The sequence below is a fragment of the Vanellus vanellus genome, assembly GCF_965231255.1.
Source record: "Vanellus vanellus genome assembly, chromosome: 12".
In the NCBI taxonomy this organism is placed as follows: Eukaryota; Metazoa; Chordata; class Aves; order Charadriiformes; family Charadriidae; genus Vanellus; species Vanellus vanellus.
This window is the reverse complement of record NC_138917.1, coordinates 9,761,828-9,782,722: the sequence shown is the minus strand read 5'-3', so window position 1 is coordinate 9,782,722 and position 20,895 is coordinate 9,761,828. Positions and strand designations below refer to the sequence as shown.

Sequence of the window (20,895 nt, the reverse complement as noted above, 5' to 3'; positions counted from 1 at the left end):
CCCAGGTTTAACATCCTAAGATCACATGCTGTTTGTCTGTGTACATCTCTTGATGACCTGTCTTCTGATCATGTAGCCACTCAAAGCAATTCACTTGCCAGATTTCAACCTCCTCTTACTGAACTCGAGTACTTTAAATATGTTATACTGTGAATGCAATGGAAACTTCTCCAACAATGTTGTAAACTTGAGCAAACACTTCTTGGTTGGCTCGAATTGAGTATCTAGTCTTGTCTCCATTTCAGTAAAACATTCTCAATGCTATGCCATGTTCCTCATGAAAATTCAAAGCTACTCACCCTAACAAGATTAAAAATCCCCCAAAGGTAAGTGCAGATTTGCAAAATGATTTTAAGAGAGTAAACAAGAAATACAATTCAAAGTGGGCGGTAAGATGGACGCCTGGAGCTGAGGTGTGGTGTTCTGCTCCGGGCTGCCCAACGGACCCGGCAAAAATGAGGACACTTACTTCATCTTTGCACTTTCACTGAGACCGTCAGCTTTCTGTCAGCCTTCTCTTTTTGCTTTGTTTTCCTCACTGGCAGCTGTAACACAGGAAAGGTGTGAGGAGTAACCAAGACCGTTCCATCGAGGCCCGCCTCAAGCGGTGTCAGATGAACGCCAGCTCAGTTGGCCCCTTTTACCATCCTGGGGTGGGCCTATTTTGGCCTCCAGACTTTGGGACAGAAGCAGTTGGGTTAAGTGGCTATAGTGTTAGCTTTATCCTAAATCTGTGTGCGGTTTGGGGCAGGGACGCTGCTGCGCCAGGGCCACCTGTATCTCTGTGGGAGAGGGACCACGCTCCAGCCCACCTTAAGCTGGGAGAAACCAAAACCTCCTACTTGAGCAAAACTAACTACACAAGAATAAATGCTACTCCCCTGAGGTGTGTTGACACTATCACCCTGAGAGGAAGTAAATTTTTAGTGTGAGTCAGGCACAAGGATTAGCCTAACCATGGAAAATGGCAAACACGCACCCATAGGGTACTGCGGCCTCTTCTTCACGGTTGTCAAAGGATAACACGCCCGTCTCGGCCCGCCCCGAGGGAAAAGCAGCCGGTAGGGCAGAGGGTACCCTCAGCGCCTCGCCTCTAGCAGGGAAACCGCCCGCTCCCCTGAGGGAGCCATGGCGACGGAGCGGCCGTGCCGGAAGGGGCCGTGCCGGGCCAGGCTGGGCTGTGCCGGGCTGGGCGGCGGCGCCCGGCGACTCCATGGTCTCCTCTACGATGCTGCCGCTGCTCCGCCGGGCTTGGGCGGCCGCTGCCTCACGGCGGGGGACACGATGGTGCAGCCTGGGCGCCTGCTGCTCCTACCGCCTGCGAGACGCCCGTGAGTGCCGCCGCCCTCCCGTGCCGCCTCCCTCAGGGGGGAGCCGCTTCCCTCAGGGGGGCTCCGCCCGGGGACGGGCTCCCTCAGGCCGGGGCTGCCCTCACCCCTTCGGGGCGAGGACCTCCCGCCGCCTGAGGAGAGCGAGTCTCTGCGCCGACCCCCCCTCGCTCTCCCCGCCCCGAGGCAGCCCCGCTGCCCACCGCGCCCTCCCCGGCCGGCCCAGCGCCCTCCCGAGGGGCCTGGGCAGGGGCAGCGCCCATGGCCCTCGGTGGCTTCCAGCCCCCTCCCGGGCTGAGGGGGCCGCCGGCGCCTCCAAAGTTTGTGTAGAGGAGGCGAGGACGCCAAGTTCAGCCTGGCTTTGTCCGTGACAGTTCCTCGGCTGAAACATCAGGAAATGGCAGTAACAATAAGAGGGAGCCGAGGCACTTTTGCAGAGTATTCTGTTCGCCCGCTTCTGCATGCAGTGGCCTTGCGCAGGCTGATAAAGTTTGCCCCTTGTTGAGGCAGGGTGGGGGGTTGTTTAGCTGCCCCTCGTGTGAGTGGTTTGTTAAAGGATTTTATGTGTTTTTTTTCTTTTCCCCTTGCAAAAGACCACAAGCATTTGTATCTAAGGTGGTGGCCAGTAACGCTGTGCTTCAGAGCCTCCCCGTTGGGGGTTTGGCGGGCGGGCAGGGCAAAGAGACCTTCGCCTGAGGGTTGTTGATGTTGGGGGCGGCTGGTGGACGAGCGTTCCCCGTCCGCACAGATCTCGGTTCTTTTTTTATGCAGAACAAAATTCCATGGAAACCGTATTTATGCATCTGCCCTGCTCACGCCGGTTCGAGACACCCAAGCTGCCACCAAAACTGGTAGTTCAGGATTTTACAGGGGTAGGGATGATCAGCTCTAGGTTACCACTGCATGAACTACTCTTGGTCAATATTGGTATGGGTGCTTCAGGAGCACTATTACACCCTTAGCAGTGTTGTAACCCCTAAGCGCACGTAGGCAAAAGATCAGCACCTTCAAGAGAATATTTTTGCTTTCCAGTGGGAGTTATCCTGTGTCTGGTGCAATCTAATGTCAGTTGATGGTACTGGTGTACAAGGAAAGCTGTCGTGGTGTGCTGATACTCTGGCAAAGCTGTGGAACAGAAGCCGAGAGGCTGAAAGACTTGGGGCTGTTCAGCCTGGAGAAGAGAAGGCTCTGGGGAGATCTTATTGTGGCCTTCCAGTCCCTAAAGGGGGCCTACAGGAGAGCTAGGGAAGGACTTTTTACTAGGGCATGTAACGATAGGACAAGGGGGAATGGCTTTAAACTGGAAGAGGGAAGGTTCAGATTGAACATTAGGAAGAAGTTTTTCACTTTAAGGGTGGTAAGGCACTGGAACAGGTTGCCCAGAGAGGTTGTTGAGGCCCCATCCCTGGAGGTGTTCAAAGCCAGGCTGGACGTGGCCTTGGCAACCTAGTCTAGTGGGAGGTGTCCCTTCCTATGGCAGGGGGGTTGGAACTCGATCATCTTCAAGGTCCTTTCCAACCTAAACCATTCTATGATTCTATGAAAACAATTTTCTGGCAAATAAGGGGACAGAATTTATTTGAAGATTGTTTTCCAAATGCAGAAAGGTATCAACACAGTTGTAAGTCAAATTAGACAGAGAAGCTGGATGCCCCATCCCTGGAGCTGTCCAAGGCCAGGCTGGATGGGGCTTTGAGCAACCTGGTCTGGTGGGAGGTATCCCTGCCCATGAAAGGGGGGGTTGGAACTAGATGATCTTCAAGGTCCCTTCCAACCGAAACCATTCTATGATTCTGTGAAATTACTGCACTTCCCTGTGTAGCTCTGACTCATGCAGCTGGAATGTATTATTATTTTACTTGCCTGTGCATCAGCTGACTTGAATTAGCTTTTGGAGCCAATATGCCAAAGCATCTTCTCTTGCCAAAAAGTTCTGAAGTATTTAGTTGGATTCTGTATCATGTGTTAGAGACTGACTATCTTCATCATCTTCCAGTGCATCCACTTTGGCAGAGTCCGCTTACAATTCCTGGGGGCACCCGACAGTCTCCTATCAATATCCAGTGGAGAGACAGTGTTTATGACCCCTTTCTGAAGCCTCTGAAAATCAGCTACGACCCAACAACGTGTCTTCACATCTGGAACAATGGATATTCTTTCCTGGTTGAGTTTGATGATTCTACTGATAGATCAAGTAAGCAAAACTCAGAAAAATCAATTTAATGTCTTGTCAACGCTAAGAGAGGAGAAATATTTGCATGATTTAAAACCTCAGGACAAATATTGAAAATGAATGTATGGTAAAAGAATGTTTTAGCTAAACATGGATTTACAGTGATGGGAATTGCAATGCAGAAGTTCTATATAGGCCTCACTTTTACTATGTATTTATTACCATGGACATTGAGCACAAATCCTCTGTTGTAGGTTGAAAATTATTCTTATTGCACAAGCCTTAATGCCCTGCCTTTTGATTAGGTCTCGTAATATCACAGCTTTGTCCACATGAGTCAATCTTCTGTCATATGTATATGTATGTACTTAATTTTAAATGAGATTCCATCATTACACTTTACTAAAGTAATCTGCCACTTATCTCTTTTGCAGTGTTAACAGATATATTTAATGCATTTGAAATAATCATCAGCAAAATGACTTTCAGTTGGAAAGCATACATACTTATCTCAATAAGCTTTTGGAGAATTAAATAATACTGAGCTGCTACCACAGGGAGCAGGTGCATGTGTTCCTGTTATTTTAGTATAAGTGGGAGTCCATCCATGCGAAATCCAATTATGCATTCCAGCAAGTTGTTGTGAATCAGCTCTGTGTCAGCGCACTGACCTGAGCAGCTAATTTTTTTTTTTTTTAATGCTTAATAGAGTCAAGTGACTTGAAATCAAAGTATTGCTACCAAATTCCAGATTTTCTGGGCATTGTTCCTTTTTAAAGTTGAGTTTACCAAAGGATATTCCTGGTATGTATAAAGAAGGTATTTTGTAAAGGTAGATGAACTGGTAACAGTTGGTTAGGGATATTGTGAAGCACGTGATTCACATCAGTTACTCAGCTTGTCCTGGAGGAAAAAACTGAGGGACCCTGGGCAAGTTTGAACCTGTTCGATTAGAGTAATACATGTTTAAGATGACTGCTTACCATAAGAGTTACTAGATCCTCACAGGGCATTTAGTAATGATCTTGGGAAGGTTTTCAGCATGCTAATAAAAACAAATGCTTTGCCTCTGCCATACCAGTATTTTTGGTTGATGTTTGGAAAGAGGTTGATAAAAGAATGCAGCAAAAACAGTAGTGGTGGAATGCATGGAGCTTTCAGGGGCTTGTCTAATGTTTGGCTTTTTTTTTTTGTTTTAATTGTTTATAGCTCTTCACCCACAACATTCGTTTCCAACCAGGGAATATTCTTGCCCTTGTTTGTTTGAGCGCTTCTGTTTTTACAGTACAAACTGCTATTGCATTAGTGAGGTGGGGTTAGAGGAGAGACTAAGATGGAGACATCACTTGTTAGCTCATCAGTGATTTTTAGCTTACTAACTTTAGATCAATTTTGCTTTTAATTTAACAGTTTTTTACTTTATACAGCCATATCCCACTATCTGTTGAGGATGTGCTCCTGAAAAGTGTAATGGTTTGCAGTTTGATGGATAACAAAGTCATTTTTTTTTTCTGCAAGAAATGATGTAATGGAGGGGAATTGCCTGCAGAAGGTTAAGAAATACGCAACATTTAAATACACAGGGACAGTGTTTGTGACATAGAGGCAAGCATGGAATAATATGGACTGTCAGTTAGAGCGGTGCTGGCCTGTCAGAGGCTGGCTATTCAGGGCACATCACAGCTCTGAAAGGTCTTATCTGCTTCAGCTGTAAGCCTGAACACTTGAGATAAATCTTTAAGTGTGAACATTCTTGCTGCCTCTTTCTGGATGGCTGCCTTTTCATCATCATCATCTTCCTCAAATTAAAGTCAATGAAGGGTGATGACGGCAAATGGAGGATGGCAGTAAATGATCAGTGACAGGACTCCAAAATGACAGAGAAACACCAGATCATGGGATGTTGCTGTATAAATAGCCAGCTTTTCAAGTGCCTGCCTCTCTCCTCCACCTTTCTCTCTTTACTGTTGCTATTTCTGATTTTTCTTTCTGCCAGCTTCTGTCTAACAATAATAGAAATCCAGAGAAGGAAGCTTATGAATAAACAAAAAAAAGCAACAAATATGAAACAGAAGATGAAAAAGAAAATGAAACGTGCATCCAGGATAGACAAAAATGCCCCCAACTTCTGAGATGAGGCAGAACAAGACTTGGGCAAAAGATGAAGGTAGTGCTGCCATGGGGTGTTTGCTTATGAGCAGAGCAGGATGAAGAAGAAAGAGGGTGTGGGGAAGGTATGTACAGAACATGGTCCCGTCTGTGTGTGTGAATGCCATCTGCTGCAAGGAAATGAGACTGAAACAGAACTAGGGCTACAGTAAAAAGCTGATGTGATTCTTTCCTCTGGTTGTTGTTAGGGTTCCTTTAAATTTCTATTTGTGAAATTAACAAGACTGGTAAATTGAGAGGAAATGAAATGGCAAAAATGCTTGTAAAGGGGCTGTAAGTTCCTGTCTGTTTCCTGTCACTTTCTAGTGTCCACTATAGAATCTGATTTGCTAGGTATGTGTGCCTGTGCCTAACTTTACTTGTGAGGTAAATGTTGAAGTGAATGTGATTATTAACACAAATGTAGTCACCTGTGCGTTTGCACCATCACATAATCCGGAATGGATAGTGTTAGAGTGCAGAAACTTTAATTCTGAAAGACTTGGCAATGTGGGCCCCATCTTCATCCCATCCCTGAAAGTTACCTTTCTCCACCATGAGTTTTTTTTAGTGATGGTCAGTATTGCATTTATGCAAAGAGCTCAGCAGCAGTGGATTAAATTAATTAAATGTCAATTTGCATAGCTTGTTTTAGCTTACTCTTTTATCACAAGCAGGCCTATCTAGCTGGAATTTCAAAATGGCTGTCTCGCTTTCAGGAAAAAAAAATACAAGAAAAGCTCTAAATGCCTCTCATTGTTTTCTCCTTAGCAATTAAGTGATTAACTTCTTTTGATTCAAAAGTAATGTTGGGATTATGTACTTTATACAGTGGTTTGCTATAAAATTTACCCATGACGTACAGTTAAGTAAAAATCAGCAAATGGGTCTCTACAGCTACATATTTATTGTTAGCCCTTTGGAAGTAATTATCATCTCTCGTTTACCAGATGCTGTGATGTAATAACTAGCAATAAGACTTTGCAGGATGTTCTTGCTTCAGTTAGCAGGAAATGAGTAAAAACCAACAGTACGCAGAAAACTAGTCATAGTCTTTTTCATTCATGTATTTGCAAAATTATGAGATGCCTTCTGAAATCAGGAGAGCAGACTGAATGTTTACTCTTACTCATGGCTAAAAAGTGCATTAAAGCTTCCATAAACTCAGAATCTTGCCCATAGGCAGGCTGTATGTTTAGATGCTTTGTGGAGTGTATCTTGAACAGTTTACAGTAGGCACAATATTAACATATTTCAGGCTGTGCAGGAAATCTTTCAACATTGGTTATGCAGTCTGAAAGCTGCATTGAAGCAGAATAGTATGTTTGGATTTTTGTAACTTAAAAAAGCAGAATTGAACATTTAATACAATGTACTGATTCTACTGGCAAAATTGGATTTTCAAAGTCTTGTATTGACATTTCCCATGACAATATTTTGTGTAGATATTGAGGCTTCACTGTGATGTTGTTTCATAGATGCATCCATTGCTTTGTCATATGTGTTTCTTCTGGTAAGGCAGTTCTCATATGCCTGCTCAAAGAGAAGAGCATAGAACATAACATGTAATCACCATGACTCTGCCAAACTTCATGTGAATTGGAAAAATGATAATTCCCTTGAGGGGAGATGGAAGAGGAGACTATTTAGCTTATCATCTTCAATTTTATATAGTTGATTCAAAGTGCAGGGAAAAGGTGTGATGTGTTTGCTTGAACAATTTTGTCATAGCAAAGTCAATTGTAAAAGTAGCCGAGCAATGAGGGACTGTTTCGGTTAAGATAGCTGCTGATTTCTTCCCTGGGCCAACTTATTTCAAGCAGGATCTCGCTGTGTTACTTGTCTGGACAATTCTAAATCACGTTTATTAATACATGTGTCTTGTTTTGGTTTTTTTTTAGTAATTGTTGGAGGTCCCTTGGAAAACCAATACAGGCTAAAGCAGTTCCACTTCCATTGGGGAGCTATAAACGAGTGGGGTTCAGAGCACACCGTTGACAGTAAATTTTACCCGGCAGAGGTATGAGATAAACCACTGAACAATGCAAATACTTTCACATACTGGAGGCTAGGTATCAGGCTGTCCGTGACTATACTGCATGCTAGAAAACTCCATAGTTGAAGAATTGCAGATTATTGTTAAGAATCAGACCTGGTAGGCGCCACAGCTTGTCTACCGTTGTATTAGTACGTTCATACTCATTGTATTTTCTGGACAAAAACACAGTCTTGAAATTGAACATTGGCCCTATTACTGAAAGTTTCAGTAATGTTTTCTTCTCCCTGAATGTCCCCAGGGGTAGTTGCCAGACAAGCCAATGGCAGGCAACAAAAAGTATCATTGCTATTCCAGCTCTGTCTGGATGGAGTGGCACAACTATGCTTGTCCTTCCTCCTTTTAAAGGGGAAAACATTGAGACAGAAAGCAGACTGAGGGCACAATCAAGTCTTAATGAACTCCCAGGTCCCAGCTAATGTGGTGCAGATCAGGTGGACAGCAAATACTGAGGTAAATGTGCAAGCTCAGATCTCAATTAAAACAAAAATGTAAGTGCTTTACCTCTGAGCTGCAGTTGGCTAAGAGAGTAGGATCTGTTTTCTTGGGAGTATGGTGAATGCGTTGCATCTCAGCTGCTGTCTCTAGTGCACCTTCAAATCTCCCAATCTTTACTGCTTTAAAATCTCTTTGTTTATTATAACTAAACACTTGCAGAGAAACAAAGCACATACTAAATACTCTTTAAAAAAAAATTAAAGAGGAAATGCAAGATTATTTAATTCTCACACCCATACCTGTCACTCGAGAAGCCTGGTCCTACTTACTTTGTATTAAATTACTGTCTTGTGTATGTGCCCCAAGAGCTTTGGTTAATGTTAGAAAGTTTATTCCAGTTATCAACATTTTTTTTGTGTTTCTTAGAGTCATTAGAATAATGTAGAGCAGAGTTCTGTGGTAATATAGTCATTATCATGGTCACTTTATTTGCTGTTTTCAACTTGTAAGCAATTATTAAAGCAGCAAAACTTCTGTAAGTAACTATTAAGGCAGAGAGTCAATAAAAAGAATGGAGCCAGTGGGCAAAAATACAGATTAAATTGCTTAGGGAGCAAAGTGTGACAGGTATAAACGTAGTTATATGCCAAAGATGGAGAATTTGAAAAATTATTATTGCTTATTTGAGAAGATGTTTATCTCCTGTTACGTGTTCATAATGATGCTTGTCAGCTTGGCAAGACATTAACAGCAAAACTGTATGACTAAGTTTTGGGACTGGTGCTGGCTATCTATTTAATACACAAAACCACTCAATGAAATGCTTGTATTGGACTGTAAGCAGTGCAGAGGAAGCATATGTTATGTGCAGGAGAATGTTCCTTAGCAAAATAGCATGCTCTGTTCTTCCTGTTAAGAGATGGAAGAGTCCTTCAGCTCCAGGTATACTAAGCCTTTTTTGTGCTTTTAACTAGCATTCCTGTAATCAGTATCCCACAGACAAAATCCCTTTCACGTGTGAAACAGATTTTATGTGTCTTTGGCTATTGTCTAAAAAAAAGGAAACAAAAAAAAAAAAAAAGGGGAGTACCATTATTTTCCAATAAAATTTTGGTCCTCATTTTCGTGGTGTCTGATTTCTGAGGTAGCTCACTGCAGTGTCTCAAATTGCCAAGGACCTAAAGATCAAAAGTCAAGTTTCTTGGTATCATTGCTGTGCTCTGTGCATGTGTTGATTTCTCATTGATTTATATTTCAGTTGCATTTAGTACACTGGAATGCCGTTGTGTACCCAACTTTTGAAGAAGCTGTAATGGAAGGTAACGGCTTGGCTGTTATTGGAGTGTTTTTAAAGGTAATTTAACTTTGCATAATAGGCAGCAATGATGCCTTTTTATTTCCATGTTGTTAAAACTGATTTAGGACAAAATACCTCTAGATTGTTGTTGTTGTTTTAAAAAAATACTGATTAAGGTAGATATGTAGAATGTCAGCTTAATGATTCTCTAACTCCTACCTGTCTCCTGCAGCTAGGAGCACATCACGAAGGGCTGCAGACACTGGTTGATGCGTTGCCAGCAGTTAAACACAAGGTAAGTATTTTTAAGCGTCCCACCAGTTATCACTCAGCATAGCTAACGCAGTCATTCAACCTAAATACTTTGAGACTAGAAAAACACTGATAAATGCTTTCTTCCTTAAATGTCAGTAGGGGACCTGATTGACACTTTGGGTGAATTGTTGATTGTACTGGAGGGGGGAAAGCTAATTTTTAAGGAGGAATTCTATACTTTAAGCTTTCTAAACCTCTTGGTTTAAGAAATTATGCTCTTGAGATTGTATCTCTTTAAAAGGGAAGGGCATGCACATGTTTAATGCTTGACCTCACTGAAGCTTGCCCTTCAGCTTCTATGAAAACATATGCCACTGGATTAGTTTTTATATGTTGTTTAACTGGAAGGAACTTTCTGTGCTGTGTAAAGTGGTAGTTTATTTCTTATGGAATTAAGGCTTTCTGATTTTTGTCTGAGCTTTGAAGAGATTATTTTTGGTTTTTTTTTTTAACACTGCAAATTTTCTGCTAGGGGAATGGGACTCTTTCTTCATAGCTGGTTTCTAACTTCTGCCAGGAGAGGGAGTGCTGCGTCTCTGGTAGTGCTCAGAAGCAGCTCATGCTCCTCTGGGTGCGCATTCATTTTTGAAAGTACACACAAAAAACAGACATAGAGAATTTTGCTGGCTTGTGAGCACATCCAGTTGAAGTCGCTGTGCCATTATTTATCGCAGTAAGGATTTTTTTAATCCAAGTAAACCAAATATTTATGGCAGTGCAGTGAAAATTCTGCCAGATAAATGCCAAACAAGTCAGTTCAGTGCCAAAAAGACCTACAAAAATCTGTGAATATACATCCGTTATGAGAAGATAATATTTTACAGCATATGAATTTGAAAGAAACTAAAGATCTTTTTAAAAAAAAAAAAAAAGAAAAAGTAGTATGCTCATCAGTCTGCATGTGGGCTGCTCTGAAAGAGATCTCATTTCCAAAGGGTGTCAGTCACCCAGCAGCTCGTCAGTGCTTGGTTTAAAATGTTTGAAAACGTTTGTTTCCTTGCCAGTTTTATCACTGACTTGAGCACCAAACCCTGAGGAACATCTCCCTGGTTAGGAGGAGGAGGAGGTCAGATAATACCTATTCAGAAGTCCTTGCACCTTCCTCTCTTACATGGTGGGTGAAAGCTCCCACCTAGAATCTCTTGTCCAACTCCCTATTTTTGAAAAATTCTTTACTGTAACATTTCTCATTCTCAGTGGGGAACCGATAAGGCCTATCTAAGAAAAACAGGATCTTAATTTCCTGCATTGCCTGGAAGTACCCCAAGAGTAAAGTGTTTGTGTAAGAAATCATGGGCTCTGAAGCTCCTACATACTGTCTGCTATCTCACTTGTGGGAGTGCACATTCTGTAGACAAGAATACTTGATGTGATTTAAATAACATTTTAGTCCTCTTCCCTCTCCCTGCTGCCTAAAATCATGTGGTAAAAAGTAAAAGCACTATTGTTTGCAGGTTATTAAGTACATCTGGCAGAACTACCTGAACTTATTGCACTATTTATTCTTTCCTTTTCCTGTTCCTGTTTGCTTCTAACTCCCACAAAGATGTAGTCAGTTGCTCCTTCGCACTCCTTGTTTCTTCTGCAGTGAATTCCTAATGGGTTGAGGGGACAACAGAAACATTTAAATTTTGTCTACTCACTAGCTGCCTCTTCTGCATTAACCTAGCTTACCAATTTTGTACAAGTTTATGGGGTTTTAAATTACTATTTTATGTAGATCATTATTAATATTCACAATACTTAATTTTGCAAATGCACATACAACACCTACAGTATTTAATGTAATTGTTAAGGTGTTTAAATCGTCTGTCATTTTTTTCCTCAAAGTACAATTTTTAAAACTAAATTCTTTCTGCGGTTTAGGACACTGTTATCGAGTTTGATGTCTTTGATCCCTCCTGTCTGATACCTTCATGCCCTGATTATTGGACCTACGCGGGCTCTTTGACTACTCCGCCACTTACCGAATCAGTCACATGGATTATTAAGAAGCAGCCAATAGAGGTTGATGAGAATCAGGTAAAACTCATGCTTTCAAAACGTTTCAAATCTTGCCGTACCTGTTTGACTGCCTGCTGCCATGAAGGAGAGGATGGACAGAAGTAGTTGCTTACCAGTACCAGTAATTCTCTGTGAATTCAAAGAGAGCAGTGGCTGCTTCACACGCAGTATTTGTTTGGGGAGGTATCCTGACATTAACAACAGCTAATATTGAAAGACTTATGACCTCTACAGTTAAGCAGTTATAGATGTTTCTCCAGCTCTCCAATAGAATTTTATCTTGATTACCAATGCGTTATGCTGGAAGCTGCCCCTTGAAAACTTCTAAGGTTGTTTACTGGAACACTGTGTAATTTTGCTCTCCTTACCAGGATGCAGTCCTTTTTGTGGGGGGGAGGTTTTGTGAAATTCCAAACTCTGACCTTCTGTGCATATTCTTGATAGCTATGTGCATTTGCACAGAAATTTTGCAGAGACTGCAAGGGCTAATCCTTTGTTCTTCCCTTGGGCGGACTCTGAAGGTACAGAAGGGATGGTGGGTGGCTCCAAGTCCTTCACATGCCATTCTGATGGCAAGAGAGAGAGTGAGACCCCACTGGGTTTTCTCTTTTGCCTTTGTAGGCACGTTTACACTGTATTAGGTTGTGCTGTCCTTGAATTCCATTTTTTATTCCCCTTTAAAAAGGATAGACAAACAAAGGTTTCAGCAAATGTTTGTATTACAGAAGTTATTTCAAGTGGAGAAGTTTATGGTCGATAGTCTGTTCTGACACCGACCCAAACTTGTCTCCATATGCCCTCTGCTACTGCTTTTAATTTTAGTACTTCATGTTTCAATGTGATGTTATTTCTTGGTAGATGTAGGGGCATGTAGAAAATGGTCAGAAGGAGGACTCATTGGAACTGTATTACAATTGCAGATTTTGTTGGAAGCTTTCAGGACTTTTTTGTCCATTCAAAGAAGTGGAGTACTTTGAGGGCATTACAGCATGGAAAAAGTCTTGGAGATTGTTGCAAAGCAAGTAAAAATAAACGACCCCCAAAAATCTACCATTATTTCATGGTTTGAGAGGCACTGAAAGTTATCTCTGCATTGTCCCTGGTTTTTGAGGCTTTGATTAAAAATGAAGTGCGAGTCCAACAATGTGAGGCAAAATACTGATTTTTATTTTTTTTACACAACTTTTGCATGGAGCTAGCCCATCTGGAAAGTTGTGCTCCAAGCAAACACTAACTCTGATGAATAGGCATGTACACGATCTTATTGTTTTAGTTTACATAAAGGAACAGGACAGGAAGAACTGAAGGTTGTTAGCAGAGCAGAGAGAACTGAATGCATAGTGTATCGTTCTTCTTTTCAATTGAAACTTTTTCTCTTTTTTTCCTTGGCTCTTCTTCCCTCTCATTCTTTTACGGCATAGAAAGGCTCATAGTTTACTTAACATTGCAATGCCCTTGTGAGCATTAAAAGCCGATGTGCTGCATACTTTATTTTAATCCCCAGTTATAAACCACTAAGAACAACAACTATTTAGACTGTTGCTTGTTGAGGTTCTCTCTTTTCTGGGTGCCAGCATATGCATGTCTGTATAAGATAACAGAACTCCAGGAAAGGTGTAAATTAAGAAGGTTGGAGAGACTTATTTAAAGATAGCATATGTTCCAGTGTTTGAATGGAAATCGGTTCCGTCTCAGACATGCCACGTTTGAGATTGAGTTTGCCTAAAGATGGCAGATGACTGACAATTCATCTTCTGCATTGATATGGATGATGGTGTAATCTTTACTAGCAGGTGACAAAGCTGTGGCAGAAGTTTGTGCTAAAATTTCTCAGAATGCAAATGTAATAGTACCTCTGATTATTTTTTTTTTCCCAAGCATGAATGATTGTGTTTTGTTATGAACTCCAATAATTCTCCAGTTAGTAAAGTCACAAAATTGGACATTTCTCATTCTCAGCTGGAGGCATTTCGGATGCTGCTCTTTACTTCAGATGGTGAAGAAGAAAAGAGAATGGTAGACAACTTCCGTCCTCTTCAGCCATTAATGAACAGAACCGTCCGTTCATCCTTCCAAAGCAGGCATCTCTTGAATACTGAAGTACAGCCCAAGGACCATGCTGAGCAGATCAGGCCATAGGTGGCCCATGAAATGTCAGTCCAGACTGCAATACCTGGATATAACTGACGTTATTTTTTAATTAGTTTTCCTTTTTCACAGCCAGCCAGTTTCAGTTCTGCTAAGTGCCATTTGACCTTCAGTAGAGAAGCTGTGGGTTTTATTAGATTTGCTTTTTAAGGTAGTAAATAATATTAACCCTTAACACATTGACTTGCTTTAAAGCAGGGATCAATAAGGAATTATTTTGACAGTTAAAGGAAAAATAAGGGCAGGTGATCTCTTCCCCTGCTTCTTTTCTGGATTGTTCTGTGTCACTTCAAGTGCTCTTTCAGTGACTTGCATGAATTAATGGTCCCAACTAGAAAGATGTTAGCAAGCAGGAAGTGTGAAGAAGTGAAAAGTATGAATACTGTTCAGGTCCTTTTGTGGAATTGTTTCAGAGGTTTGGGAAGAGAACTAGATTCTCTAGTCACATATACAGAGACATTTTATCTTCTTCCTTTTTCCTTAGTGCTTAGGATGACAAGACGGAAAAAAATGACTTACGGAATCTAACCTCTTTCCATTCTATTGACTGCCTGATCCATGTTTGATATGGACGCTACAGAATGCCCAGTCTATCTACGCCACAAATCAGAAGACTTTTTCTAAAACCTTATAACAAATGCCGAAGCTTTTAGCTTTGGCAGCATTTACTTTTCTGTGTTAATAATGTACCAGGAGAAGAGAGCAGAAGAGAATTCACCAGTACCTCAAGATTGGCAAGAGCAGCAAATTAGGCGAAAATGTCGAATTGATCCCAGGAAACTGATCTCATCAAAGGAAAGCAAAATTAAATAAGCCCCAGCTGACCCTCCTTGTGGAATCTGGGGAGAAAAAAAAAAAAAAAACCAAACAGTTTCTGAAACCTAATCCAGTGCTAGGAGACTATGGACAAAATGCAGCATTCAGATACTTGAAAGATATTTTTTTTTCAGTAACTCATAGAGCACCAGTGCACTCTCTTCAAAGTTTTGTCTTAAAATGTACTTTTCTTATGAAAAGAGTTATCTAGCTTCAGGACAGCTGGGGACCAGATTGTATTTATAGCACCTTATGGTAACGAAGTGAAGTGGTGTTTGAAATTTATTTGTGGACCAGATGAAATTGTTGTGTAAGCTGCCAGCTCTGGAGCCTTATCCTAGAGTTATGGTCCAATTGCCACAAGTATTTTCTACCTCTGAAGCATACTGCTACTACCCATAATTTTCTCCCGAGCACCTTTCTCACTGGCTTTTTATGCTTTACTGTATTTAACAGTGTGCCTCTGTGTGAAATTCATGTACCAAATGTATGGTCAGATTTTGTGATGAGGAACAGGTCTGTCTGGACACACATGATGTAGTCTTGATTGATTGTATTTGAGGAGTCTTCTTGGAGAACAGATGTTATTTGGTCTGCTTCTGCCAGTAAGCAAAGTCACTGTTTGGTGGTGTGGTTCAGCACAAGTGATGCCAGGACACTGGCTTGTCAATGCTAAATTCAGAACTTTAAAATAGATACTTTTTTTGGTTTGGTTTTTTTTTCTTTTTTTTTTTTAAATCCAACTGTTCAGTTTAAAAGCACTTTAACACTTTTTAGTGTGACCCAGATGATTTTAAGGCTTTTGAATATTCTTGTTCAAGCAATTAAGTGCCCAGGTTCTGCCTTTGCTTCCTTAATAGCTCTACCTCAGGCTGTTGTTATGTTACAACAGTTGTGCCTTTCTTCTTTGGCAATTTGAAATGTGGCCACTTGACCTTAGAGTGACTCTATGTGATAAATGTAAGAAAATCTCTCTTCTATCCCAGTGTACTATACTCATTTTTACTATGTAGTATATTTAACATGGCGGTATGTATCTTTAGTTTCATTACCTCGCCCAAGCCCTTACTGCTTGGTCAAACCTTACCATCTTGGTTGAACTCTGTAGAACTATACCATCTATGCCAACTTGTTTGAACTATACCATCTCAGTTGAACTATGCAGTCTTTGGCATCATCAGACAGACTTTTTGCTATGTTTGTGGTCTGCAGAATCACATCACTGATGGTTTTGCCAGAGAATTACAGGTTCCAAAATAATTTTGGAAGGGATATCTACAGTTCTGGCAGTAGGAAAAGATTTCTTTTACTTTCTTCCTGAATGTACATGATCCAGTCATTAAGCTTGAAATTTTTGTTCAGTGCTGTTCTTGCAAACACTTTTCTGAGGAGGATCCCATAGAAAGATGGCAGTAATTCAGAGCTGGCGTATATCTTGTCTGTCTTTGGGATTTTTGCTACTCATTGTTAGCAGTTAGGAATAATTGTAATATAACGACATCTTAATGTTGCCTTCACATTTAAAAATACAGGTGAGACAGCAGCACGAAGCTAGCTATAGGTGGCCTGCATCAATATCCCTATCATATATGAATGGGTCTTTCAAAAAGCTTCATGCAATTGCTCTAAGTTTTTTAGTTGCCTTGGTAATTTGCACCAAGTTTTTGTGTACCTCTGATCCACTGAGCTTGTTTCACTAGTTAATATAGCTTTCCTAGCATATGCAAATACAAAATACATATTTTATTCTTAGGGAACTACTGTAGTGGACATGTTTAATCTTCAGATGCTTCATAATGCCATAGTATGCTCAGACCCAACTGAGTTCTCAATGGTTAGGTTTGCTCCACTGAACCAAACTTTCTTCCTAGGTCTCTTTTTAACATGTTCACTACCATGCATCCATCAGACACGATGTTGAATATTCTGTTTTCAGTGGTCTATTTAAAATTCTCGTAGAGATTTACTTACTTTGTTACAGTATTATCATGGAAGTTTTGGTAGACAATATGTGTATTATCCAGTTGTATAGTTTATAAGCTATACGCCATACACATTTAGATAAAATCATATCTAAGTATACTGATGTAAAATTAATCAGTTTCGGTTTCAGGAGTGGTTGTTCAAATACCTGGAAACAGGGTCAATGTAGAAAAAATCAACTCCACTGTACTACAAAAATAAGCTTTACAGGGATTTTCTGTTACAGTTATTTCACTGGTTTTTGAGTCTTGCATTTACTTGTTAGTGTTTTAGCATCTCTGGTTAAGGTAGGTAATATCTCAGATGCAAGGTGGAAATTAGCAGTCTGGAAATGAACAGAAAGGTTTTTTGGGAGGGCTTTTTTAACTTTTATGTTACAATGACTGTATTGGCCTTGCAAAAGCTAACTTCAAGAAAAATAATAGTGTGCGTGCACATGTATGTAAAACAGGAGATGGGATATAATTCTTTTGCCTTATTCTCTCAGGTGGGGATTTGATTTGATTGTTGGACTAGAGCTAATATTTGTAATGATTTTGCACAACTAAGTTAAATGCCGTTTGAAAGGTGACTGCGTAGGAATCTTAAGGCTCTTTTAGATGGTACAATGTAAAAGGGTCAAAGCACACGTTTGTATTTGTTCTTGCATAGTAGTCACTTCCGTTACTTAATACTGTACTGGGAGGCATTCCTGTGGCAGTAAGTACTAATAATTAAAGACTGTAATAGAAATAATTTTGATGACAGCTTACTGAAAAGGGAGTAGAAGGTTTTTGACTTCCAACTGCCTTTCATTATTTCTGTTAAATATTGCTCTTATCAGAAGTCTCCTTCTTGGTGACTCCATAGTTGGAACAACTTCATTTGGCGTTTGAATGTTTGATCCATATTCCTACATTCCAGAACTTTCACACCAGTGAACTTCAGGTGTACGCCACTACGTATACCTGACCAGTCTTTTGTTGTCTTCTGTCACGGATGGCTTGCATTGGTATTTTTACCACAAGTCTGACAGGAGTGTATCTTTTGGCTTTGAAAGCTATAGAAATTGGAGATTGTTTTGATCTCATGAAAATCTGCTGGGTTTTAGAGTACTGGAATTCTACACAGCTTACTTTTGAGGAAGGGTTCCTTTTTCTGCTCAACTTCATAGTCAATAGTATTTGCTTTAAAATTTGAATGCCTTAATTTTGAATGCCGTCACTTGTATTTCTTGGCACATCTTTGCTTTTTTCTTTGTGCATCTTGTTTTTGTGGCAGTTATTACATTGTGTATGTTAATGCATGTTATCTGCCTAATCATAATTTACTGAAATAATTGTCTTTGCGGACAATATATGTAACAGGGAATGCCTTTTGTTCTCCTAGGATTCAGGCCTTTTTCCTAAGTTTTTACCTGATGTAAAGAAACTTCTTGTTGCCGGATTTTAAACTGTTACTTTAGTGTGCTACTATGCAATAAAGAAAGGAACACAGAGAAACCTGTGCCTGTATCTCATTGTGTAATTAAGCTCTCCAAGTTAAAAAGTAGATTTTTCTGAAAATAATAGAACTCCTCCTTGAGAATGAACCAGTTCATTGTAAGTGGAGTCTAATCAGATGTCAGACATTCTGTGATACTTAAAAGCTATGAAAGACTCTGCTGAATGGTATTATAATTGAAATGAAAGAACAATGACCTCTCTGTTGTCACTGTATGAGGGAAGGATATCTGATTTTTTTGTTACATTCAGCTAGATGCCACATGCTGTCTAAAATGGGATTCCAAATTTTGGAGATCGTTGCTAAACTGCTTCATTTGACACTGATCATTAAACTCAACCTGTTTGACTAAGCTCATTTTTCCATTGTGTAGTTTGTCTTGATAAAACTGAACGTTGATCTGATGTGCGGTGTGACTCTTTAGAGTTTCACATTTAGTGGTTGTGGCTACTAGAAGCTTAAAAAGTAACCCAAAAAATAAATTACTTTTATCAATAAAAATTGGCTAATCAGGTGAAATAAGCGTTAATTTCTCTGTCTCACTGCTTAGCCATGCTTAGAGTCCAGATACCACGTAGATAAGTTATGTTTAGCTCATTTCATTCAAACAAGCTTCCACTTCTTTTGATGGGCAAAGTAGGAGATACCTGGTTAAGGAATTCCCCCCCTAACATAATTGTAGGCAATACTTTTATAAAAGGCCTCTCAAACTGTGCTATTTGGTACCCTTCGTGGTGTAGTCACGCCACTTCAGTATAAAGAAGGAGTGGCACAGGTTAAGAGTGAGGCCAGCTCCACTATTATTACTATTTAAGGGTTCTAGAAGCTATCACCGCTTCCATTTAACCAAGAAAAAAAAGCTTATAAGCTCTTGTGTTAGTATAGCTGTGGTGTTTGCTAAAGAAATGGCTTATTTGGTTCCAGCAGGCTGTCTTATTTTGATCAAGGCAGCTCTCCCGGTAAATGGTTAAGAACATACACATTACTTCTAACAAATGGCCAATTTACTTCTGATATTGGTAATTATTTGTTTTTCTGACAAATAATTCTGTCTTTCTTTTTGATGTGACAAACTTGAAGTGCCTGAGTATTAGCACATGGAGAACTGATTGTATAATCAAATAGTCTTCAAAGATTCTGCGGAATAACTTGGGGGCCTGAAGAGAGTTAATGTTCGCGGTCAGAACTGATAATAATACTTAGCATTTGTGAAGTGCTTTGAAGATATAAAGCACTATACGAACACACCCTAACACCATGACTGCAAAGCAGGTATTTTCTCAGCAATACAAATGGAGAACCAATTGCAGCATTAACTCCGACTGATTAATTTGCAAGACAGTCAAGTACGTGGTTGACATGAAATATGGCAGTTCAGTGGCTGCTTCTTCACTGCTGCTGGATCCCAGGATTTCCAAATGGAAATGCTGTCAAAGCTGAGGGTGTAGTATGCAAATTCTTAGCTGTCAGTCTACTAAGAAATTCCCTTTTGGAAGAACTGGATGCAGAGAGAAAAAGGTAACTTGGTCCCATTCTCGTGAAAGTTGATGGAACTTCCTGTGAATTAAGTTGATATCAGGTGTAAAATGCCACTCATCAAGCAGAATGTAATTTAGTAGCCTTAAGGTAAGAAGTTAGTCTAGAGCATCGGTGAAGTAAATCCACCGATGAATGATTTTGCTCACCCGACTATACAACTGAGTTTCATCATTCACCTGAAAATACCTGAAGCATACATTTTACTTCAATTCCAATGCTGTCTGCTGGATCCTGATGTAACGAGGCCAACACAGAGACAATCCCGTATGTTGTAGGTACCCGTTGTGGTTTTTTTTTCTGACTTCGTGGTCCTGTGAAGGCTAAAGAATGACATACAGTAACAAGTAAATGGTGGTAAATCTTACTTTGAGAAATAATCGGTTTAGATTACAGTCATATAGCCTGTGGAATGGGGCTAACGTTGAGCTGGTAGGCTAAAGAAAGGCTTTTGGGGTTTCGGGAAAATTGTGTGATAAATATGTTTTGCTGTTTATTTTTAATTAATTTTCATAGTCTTTGCAATCTCTTCAGGATCCCATTTCTCTTTGAAAACTAGAAAAAAGTGCTCAGCATAAAGGTAATTTTTGTCTAAGCTTTCTTCCTAAATATGGATGTTTATATAAACGGGGAAACCATGAACGTGGTTTTAAGCCTCCGGGCTGTTGGGGCTGACAGCCACAAGGTGTCAGGTTCTGATCAGCGTTTCCAGGGGCTGCTCGGGATTCCTCGCCTGGCTGGAAGTGGTCATGATGCCAATTACCAGTGCGAGGTGCCTGAAAATGTCACTAAAATGTTACATCTTTCCCCAGAATGCAGATTTCATGTTTTTTTCTGAGGTGTTTTGCAGGAAAACTCCTCACCCACCCTACAGCTTATACTGAAGTGTGTCTGAAACTTGAGAGGAGGAGGATGGTGCAGGGAGGAAGGACGCCGACCTTGGGTTTCATAGCTTGGACACGACTTCTTGTGTGCCACCGACTAATCACTTGCTGCGAAAGAGCTCCTCAAAGGTACCGCTTCCACCTCTCAATGGGAATGGCTGTTGTTGAGAGCCAGGGCTTCCAGTTGTTAGCTGCTGAACTCGCCTCCTATCCCACAAGACCAAGAGAAAATCTGAATTTGCTGAAGAATAGGCTCCTTCGGCACTGTCGTGAAGTATCCAAGTAAG

General features: G+C 40.7%; 1 protein-coding gene across 1 annotated transcript; it reads left to right on the top strand.

Moving 5' to 3' along the window:
- Positions 1-1,228: 1,228 nt before the first annotated feature.
- On the top strand, positions 1,229-13,970 carry CA5A (carbonic anhydrase 5A; the record flags this gene model as incomplete). The annotated part of the gene is made up of 7 exons (XM_082489520.1): positions 1,229-1,331; positions 3,325-3,522; positions 7,551-7,669; positions 9,402-9,497; positions 9,673-9,735; positions 11,622-11,777; positions 13,719-13,970. 7 exons carry the CDS (start codon positions 1,229-1,231, stop codon positions 13,896-13,898), a joined length of 915 nt encoding a protein of 304 aa, XP_082345646.1. The 3' UTR covers positions 13,899-13,970.
- Between the last annotated feature and the right edge of the window lie 6,925 nt (positions 13,971-20,895).